Raw genomic sequence first — 8,669 nt, forward strand, 5'->3', positions numbered from 1 at the left:
CACAAATTATGTTTTGTTTCATTAAATCTTTATTTCTCTTTCAATATTTTTTTTTTTAATTATTTTAAATTACAATGATCCATTCCATCTATGGTTTACATTTACATTGACCAAAAAACAAAAAACAACCCATTTACAATATAAACACGGAGATTTCCTTTTTGACTAAATCTGTTGGAATGATAAGTTTTTTCTTTTCGTCTTAAATCTTAATTAATTAACAATATTATAATAAATCTTGAATTATTTTTAATGTACATTTAAATATATAATTAATGGCAAGTTTGTAGCTGATTTAATCAGCAAATTTACGGTTAAGATTACGTCCAAAGAGGGCATTACGAATATCAGGTAAAATCTGCAATAATAATAATAATAATTAAGTTTAAAAGCATTATAATTAAACTTAATTAAGTTTAAAAGCATTATAATTAAAATAATTAAGTTTAAAAGCATTATAATTAAACTTAATTAAATTTAAAAGCATTATAATTAAACTTAATTAAGTTTAAAAGCATTATAATTAAACTTAATTAAATTTAAAAGCATTATAATTGAACTTAATTAAATTTAAAAGCATTATAATTGAACTTAATTAAGATTAAAAGCATTATAATTAAACTTAATTAAGTTTAAAAGCATTATAATTAAACTTAATTAAGTTTAAAAGCATTATAATTAAAATAATTAAGTTTAAAAGCATTATAATTAAAATAATTAAGTTTAAAAGCATTATAATTAAAATAATTAAGTTTAAAGCATTATAATTAAAATAATTAATTAAGTTTAAAAGCATTATAATTAAACTTAATTAAGTTTAAAAGCATTATAATTAAAATAATTAAGATTAAAAGCATTATAATTAAACTTAATTAAATTTAAAAGCATTATAATTAAAATAATTAATTGAGTTTAAAAGCATTATAATTAAAATAATTAATTAAGTTTAAAAGCATTATAATTAAACTTAATTAAATTTAAAAGCATTATAATTAAAATAATTAATTAAGTTTAAAAGCATTATAATTAAAATAATTAAGCATTATAATTAAACTTAATTAAGTTTAAAAGCATAATTAAAATAATTAAGCATTATAATTAAAATAATTAAGTTTAAAAGCATTATAAAATTAAAATAATTAAATTTAAAAGCATTATAATTAAACTTAATTAAATTTAAAAGCATTATAATTAAACTTAATTAAGCTTAATAATTAGTATTTAAATCTTACTTGTTGGCTAATAAGTTCCAAACGTTTCTCTAATGTATTTGAAACCTTAATTTTTCCTCTTTGGGCAAAAAGTTCAACACCTCCGGTACTTTTATAATTATAATTATAAAAGAATTAAATTAACATTAAAAACCCTAATTAAAAATTCAATTAAATAATAAATACTTACATTGCAGATGACAAAAATGTTTCAGGATCCAAAACCAAGTTACAATCCTTGCCAGTAGCGGCTTTAAAATCCCTTACAGCGTCATCTAAACAACCTTGAACTAAACGAACATCTTGTTGACGACACCGAACGCCAACGCTTGTTTCCATCAAAAGGAACAACCCTTGAGTGATTAATTTACGTAATATATCTTGATATCTCGCTGGATCTTTTGTAAAATCAACCAATTTGGTCCTCGCTTCTTCCAAAACATTCTACCCAAAACGTAACGTAAAGTAACGTAACGTAACGTAACGAAGAGATTCACAAGTTTCAAAGGGTTATTTTAATGTTAATTTAGATTACTTACGCAAATATGATCCTCGCGAGCTTTAAGTACTTTCAAACGAGCTTGGTTAAGCATATTTGAGCTTTGACTGTTTTATATTTACGTTAGTAATAGCCTAACTTTAAGACGAACGCAGCAAAAATGAAAAAAACTTACATTTTACGTTGGAGTTCAACTTGTTTCTCTTTACGATCATAATACTCCATAATTTTAGTTCTTTGTTCTTGAACTAAACGTCCTTTTTCGATATTGAACTCTTCCTCGGCTTTAGCATCAATTTCTTCCGCTTTTTCATTAGCTTCTTGCTCAATGAAAGCCATCATATGCTTGATCTAAATTGGAAAAACATTTTCCAAATTGGTTAGGCTTAGCGAATTTCCATCATTTTTCATTCGTTTCTGATGGAATTTAGCTTTAAACTAACTTGTTTTTGAACGTCAACATCGCTGAGAGCCATTTTGATTCGATTATTAAGTTTAATTAACGTTTAAGGAAGTTTAAATTAATTTAATCCGCAGATTTCCGAGACCAAAATTAGAAGCCGCTGCCTAGAACTGCCCCAAAAACTTACTTTCTCCTGCGGGTCACGAGACTGCGAGTTACGTCATGAATCACGTGAGTAGAAGGCTTCTATAGGCCCAGGACATAAACACCCGCGAAAAAAAATATAAATTCAAATTTAATAATGCAAAAATTGGTTTTTTTTATTATTAAAATAACGCAAATTACAGTTGAAAACAATTAAAAGTGTTTAATAATAATAAAAGTTTGGTAATAACAAAATTTGCTAAAATTATTTATCTAAGATAACTGACAAAAAAGTAGACAACAACATCTTAGCCATTTGAGGGTTCATATCTTTTTTTTTCTTTTTCTTTCTTCCCAACCCATGGTTTCCCTAACCCTTGTATAATTATCAAGCACAAAATGAAGCGCCGATTCTTTCAAATCACACAACTCGTGCTTTTCTGCCAACTGCAAAATTTTCGCAGCACTATCAACGTCAATAATCTGAGTCATAACAAAGGCACACAATTCTTTCAACTCATCCAACATGCACAAACTTGCAGCTTCTACCAATTCCTCATAAGTCTTTTCGATCCCATTTGGTGTTTTTCCCGTGTAAAGGTACTGCAACAAATCTTGCACTGTCTCGGCGTCAAAAATATCTACCCAATCAATGACCTTCTCTCGACGTTCTTTCATATCCAATTCAAACATGGCGCGAAAATACTCTGAATTTGAAGCGAGGACAAATATATGGCAGGGAAAGTCCTTCTCCTTGGTTTTGATGGTACAATCGGTTAGGATACCATTGTCGAGCATACGTTGGTGTGAATCAATCCAGCGGTTGAGAATTTCAGTTACCCCTGGCTTCTTATTGAAACAGGACCCCATATTCAAGACGAACCTCAATATTTTACAGTCTTCGTTGATAAACAAAAGTCTGGAGAATTGGAAGCAATTGTGAAGAGGCGATTCAGTGGTCGTTTCGCTCGACCATATTTCATCGCTTTGTTCATCTAAAACGCTCAATTTGCAATATCCCTTCCCATACTTCCTTTCCACAGCAGCTTCTCCAGTTACTTTGAATTCGTAAACTCCGTCCGATACTTCTTTGGATTGGACAGTGAATGCCCAAACGTTTGAACCGGAACAAGTTAGGGGCCAGTGAGCCTCGGTTATATGGTTATAGACACCTTCCCCAATTTCATATTCCGTTTCCAATCGATATTGTCGAAAACATGGTGGGCGCGGTGAATTACAGGCGTACATTTCGATGAGTCTTCTAGAACTACCGATTCCCGAAATGGTCAACAACAAACTGCACTCTCTGGGGCTGGCTGCGAGCAGTTATAATGTTGGTTGCCACCCCTAAATTAAAGTTTGAACCTTCAACCCGTCCTCTTGGGAAGTTACGAGAATTTTACTACCCCCCCCCCACTGGGAGTCATGTATTATTAACCCACAGGTGTTTTTTAACGTGAAATTGTTCCATAGCAGGCCGTACCATAAGAAATGAAAACACATCCTAGGGGTTAGGCTACCCATGGGAGGCTATATCCCTTGCCCCAAGAAGCACCGCAAGAGGCAGTGCGAGTTGACCAGTCTCCCACATACTTTTTTACGTCAAAAAAGGTCTATTGTCACCTCTAAAACATCAAGAATTCGGGAGTTTGAAAAAAAAACTGTACGTAAATTTAGACATAACTTTTTATTTGGGACCAACTGGGTTAAAAATTTTGTTGAAAAACATGGAGTAATTAAGAACGGCCCTCTATTTGCATTTAATTGCTAAACAATCTTTGATACCATGGGCAAAACGACAATTTTTCTTCAATATATGATTGATTCTCTATATTCGTGCAAGGGTTTGTCTGTCTGCAAGTCTGACAATTTTTGATGCAATGTTTGATAAATGGTTGACAAGTTGGACATGATTTGTAGTTCAAGCCTGATTGAACAACACTTTTTAATTTAACATTAACACGCTGTCAAAATTTAATAAACTTACATGGAAATTGAATTTGATTAAGATTTAATGTAGAAATGTCCAACATAATCACTTTAATTGGATTTAACTCCAAGAGTACCGTCTTTAAATTATTCATACCCATGAACAAGTCAGATGGCAAATACGATATGTAATTTTCGCTAAATAAAATAATTATTAATGCGATAACTTTAATTCAAAATTTATTTCCCAAAGAACACCCCCCTTAACAGGGATAGATTTAATTTTAGAAGTAGGAATGGAGAACGGTTAGTATCAACTTCAGTCCGACTCATATAGCCCCTCCCTCCAACACGTAACGAAAAGTTTAAATTATCTTATTGTCTGCTCACTAAAACTACGTTTTGATGACGTCTCTGATGGGAACGGCGAAAAATACGTAGTTCCTTTTTACCTCTATCGCTATGACCCCCGCCTCTTCTTTCATACCCCCCCCCTCTCGTCCCGGGGAAGGGGGTCCGGGACTTACGCGCGCCCAGATTACTACTCTGTTCTCCATTCCTGCTTCTAAAATTACATCTATCCCTGGTATAATCGAATTAATTACTCTAAATCGACGGATAAAATATTTGATGAATCCTCAGGAAAGTGTAACCTTCTTATATCTTGCAATTCATTACTGGATAACCCCAAATTGAGAAGTCGTTTGAATTTGGACAATATCCCAACTTGAAGATACTTCAACTTGCATTTACTTATGGTCAGCATCGTAACGTACTCTGGGACACCGAAAATTTCACTGAAACTCGAATCCAACTTGACCATTTTGGAATTTGTAATCCAAATAATGAATCTATCCAAATATTTAGGGGATTTTTTCGTAAAGGCGTTTTTAAATACGTTCCAATCCCATTCAATTAAATTATTAACATTTTGAACGTGAAAATTAATATTTTTAACATTATCTAAATTAATTTCAAATTTAAAGTTAGGTACGGTTAAAAACACTAACGATGAATGTTTAATTTCAAATTCAAAGTTTTCAAACGTCAATAAATCATTTTTGAAGAAATTAATTGGTAAATACGTTAAGTCACAATTTGAAATTGAAATACTTAAGGTCTTGCAAGTGACAGATGAAGTTCGAATTGAGTTTAAAGTTTCATGAAGATTTTGAAAAATGTTAAAACATATTTCTTGGTCGTATTTTGAATTAGTTTTAGAATAAAATTTGCACGTTTCACAATTAACAACCGTCTTAAAACTTATTAAAATAATCACAAGTTTAATTAACATTTTAAATTTAAAAACACAGCGACCTTTCGTTAATGATCCCGTTGTTGTATTTATTTGGAATTTACTGTTGACGTAAAGAGTCACCAGGCTCCATTATGACTCATGTTTTAGGCTTAGTAAAGGTAGCATCCGTCTGTCACGTGTTAAGACTTGAACAGTAAGACTTCAAATTAATTTTATGTTGGCTTAAGGCGGGTTCAAGTCAAAAATACTATTACCTTAGGTAACATAACACCAAAAAGGCTGACAATGAAAGAAGACATTATTTTAAGTACGTCACAGGCACCACGTGACGCCAAGAAAAAGGCAAAGAGGGAAAAGGGGAAGGTGACTATAACGGCACAGTCCGATATCTCTCTCACGCGCACCTACCTCGGCGCACATCCGAGGAGCAAGACGTCACGTGATCCGTTTAGAATACTGGGCGTAAACAATCTTCTCTGATTTTTTTTTTTCTTTCCACTGTTGCTCAGCGCATGTGCGGAAGTCTGATACCGAGCCAAGGCTCATAGCTTGGTACCGGTTTTGAAAGGGGAGAGGTGATGCTAACTGCGCTAAGATACAAAAACTCCGCATGAAGTTGGACTGGACACCTAGTCCTTGTTTTTCGCGCCAATTCCCTGAATCCTCAGCGTTTTAGTTTTCAAAATAAAGCGAACCACGCCTCTCCTAGGTCACGTGCCTCTGACGTATTATCCAATCTTTAAAGCAATAAGAATTAAGTGGAATATTTATTGTTCTTAGGTTACTTATGCTGTTACTAAACATAATCAATCAAGATAATCAAAGGTGATAAGAACCGGTTTATAATCTTCACTAATTGCTAGGGGTTCGGTTTGTGCCAATATGAAGAATTACACGATATTGAACCCGAAATTATACTCTAATGGCATCACCGTAGTCCTACACTTACAGAATGGATTATAGGCTGCGGATCGATTTAGCCGATTGTGATTGAAGTTGGTTTGCGATACAGAAGAACCAATAAGCTAATATATTATTTCAAGTGCTTAGTAAAACAATTTTACTAATCAAGCGAAATTAGGGTTCACATAAAGCAAGGAGGATGTATAAGAAGGGATGTTCATAACACACCCAAATATAGATTTAAGTTTCTCATAGCAGGTTGTGTACCGCTGAGTGATCAATTATTTTGAATTTAAATGTCCAAAAGATATTAAGAATTCAACGAAATGAAGAAATGTGACGTGTTTTGGTTTTATCAAAAATCACAATACTGCATAAATCAAACAGTACTGACATTTAAATTACGAAATGAAAAACTTGGTTGGAAAAACAAAATCATACTCTGACAGTTTAATAACGAAATGTAGAAATTTGCATCTTTCTCTGTTTTTCAACATTCACAATACTGCATAAATCAACCAGTACTGACAGTTAAATTATGAAATGAAAAAAAAAAAAATAAAGAGCAGTCTAGACTTGTCTGAAACAAAAGCATGATACAGAAGAACTCAACATGTACTGATAGTTACATAAAAGTGTGTGTAGTCGCTTGAATACGTTTGTAGATTCTAAGATTTCACAGACGAACGACAACAGCTCGTAAGTAGTTGCATTGTGGCTGGAAATTTAAAACGATTCGTACTCGTACTCTATCTCAACACTAGGATTGTCGGATCAGAGGGTAAGAACCCAAAGTCATTCTCAATTTGTTATCGAATATATAGAACAATCATTTACTTAAGATATCTTCTTGGTAGATTTAACATTATGGAATTTAAAAGCGTATTTCTGATTCAAATTACGATCTTATTTGCAATCTCGTCGATACCATGCAAGGGCTCTAACACTGAGCCAAGGAAAGGTAAAAAAATGTTTTTACACCGAAGTAGAACGTTTTTATATGAAAAAAAAAAGAAGCAAAAAAAACTCAGATTGCGTAAACCAGCGCTTCTCAAACCGGCACCGGTCCGCGGACATGCGGCTGGTATAGTCCGTCATACATAGTTGAAAAAAAAACCGGTCCGCAAGGTTAAAAAGTTTGAGAAGCGCTGGCGTAAACAATTTAAGAAATGAAAAGTGGATTAAAAAAGACATTTCTATTTCTGGTAGATTGCAATGGCTCGGAAGATTTTAGGTGTCCTGTCGAGAAAAATAAATGCCCCGAACAGACTCGGCAAATCTGCGTATACAAAATGAGAATGTGCCCTTGTATCTGTCGGCTGAATGCCCATTGCCAAGGATTTCCTTGTCAAAAAGATGGACATACGCCAAATTGTCAAGTAGGATATGTATGGCAAGCTTCAATTAGGAGAGAAAAAGTCATAGATGATTTCAATCTGTTTAACGATCATGATAATAGAACTGAAAAGAGATTTGGATTTTGTGACTGTAGTTACAATAAAGTTAATTCGTTACCCGATTGGAAGTAAAAATGGCGCAGTCTGTTAAACCTTGAATTCGTAAAGATGCTACTTGAAAATAATTGGGTTAAAGAGGAACCATGTGGAAGGGGCTTTTGAAAATATCAATTCTCAAGCCCTTTACGCATGCGTTAACTTAAAAAAACATTTGAGCCTTAAAAATTGACCTATAGAGTAATATCGGTCGAGTGGGGACCCCACTAACAAAGAGTATTGTACGCCCCCAATAGGGGGATAAAACTGAAGTGTGTGACGTTGTCATATACTGGACTGATATTACTCTGCGGGAAATATTAATAAAACGATTTCAAGTGGTTATTTTACGAATTCATTGATCTATTACTATTATTTGATAAAATATGGGGATTTATCTAAGCACGTTTGAATTTCATATAACTCAAAACTTGATTGAAATATAGAAGTTAAATAAATGCACTTGGTTTATGGATTGAGTTTAATAGTTTGAAGTGATGTTTTACTGATTTTACTGTCCGTTATTATTTAACTGATAATATTTAAGAAATTAAAATATATCAATATATATTAAATTTGGTTTAGCATTTGTTTGTTGTAAATTTGAATTCAAATAAAGACTAAAAATGGTTTAATAAGTTTGAATACTCGGTGTTTTCTTGGAGAATTTAAACCATCCTTACGAACTGGCCAACTAAATAGACTGTAATTAAATTTTCTCTGTAAATAATGGTAATTAAATCTTGAGGGAAAAATGGACTATAACTTACAAAACATTTCCTATTTAAATCCAGTGTAAAAATATCGTTTTTTTCAAGTTAGCAGACCA

General features: G+C 32.5%; 2 protein-coding genes and 1 long non-coding RNA gene across 4 annotated transcripts; 1 reads left to right on the top strand and 2 right to left on the bottom strand.

The window, feature by feature from the left end:
* Positions 1-6: 6 nt before the first annotated feature.
* Vha26 (V-type proton ATPase subunit Vha26) lies at positions 7-2,316 on the bottom strand. The gene is made up of 6 exons (XM_089856068.1): positions 2,154-2,316; positions 1,886-2,061; positions 1,751-1,817; positions 1,402-1,655; positions 1,233-1,320; positions 7-358 (listed from the first exon to the last, which is right to left on the bottom strand). The coding sequence occupies exons 1-6, from the start codon at positions 2,184-2,186 to the stop codon at positions 296-298; spliced, it is 681 nt and encodes a 226-aa protein (XP_089712194.1). The 5' UTR covers positions 2,187-2,316; the 3' UTR covers positions 7-295.
* Positions 2,317-2,457: 141 nt separating this feature from the next.
* LOC149615741 (speckle-type POZ protein-like) lies at positions 2,458-6,909 on the bottom strand. 2 transcript variants are annotated; one of them, XM_089856063.1, is made up of 4 exons: positions 5,699-6,909; positions 4,792-5,629; positions 4,245-4,384; positions 3,515-4,184 (listed from the first exon to the last, which is right to left on the bottom strand). In XM_089856063.1, exons 2-4 carry the CDS (start codon positions 5,478-5,480, stop codon positions 4,018-4,020), a joined length of 996 nt encoding a protein of 331 aa, XP_089712189.1. In that variant the 5' UTR covers positions 5,481-5,629; positions 5,699-6,909; the 3' UTR covers positions 3,515-4,017. The 2 variants fall into 2 exon arrangements, with proteins under 2 accessions (XP_089712190.1, XP_089712189.1); XM_089856064.1 differs by having other exon boundaries at positions 2,458-4,184; positions 4,792-6,909.
* Positions 6,910-7,028: 119 nt separating this feature from the next.
* Positions 7,029-7,683, top strand: LOC149615742 (uncharacterized). The gene is made up of 3 exons (XR_016375732.1): positions 7,029-7,128; positions 7,205-7,308; positions 7,557-7,683. It is a non-coding gene; the product is annotated as an uncharacterized LOC149615742 (long non-coding RNA).
* The last annotated feature ends 986 nt before the right edge of the window (positions 7,684-8,669 follow it).

This window comes from Phalangium opilio, unplaced genomic scaffold (assembly GCF_054372755.1).
Source record: "Phalangium opilio isolate 3A_F unplaced genomic scaffold, DU_Popi_V2 ptg000217l_1, whole genome shotgun sequence".
NCBI classification, from domain to species: domain Eukaryota; kingdom Metazoa; phylum Arthropoda; class Arachnida; order Opiliones; family Phalangiidae; genus Phalangium; species Phalangium opilio.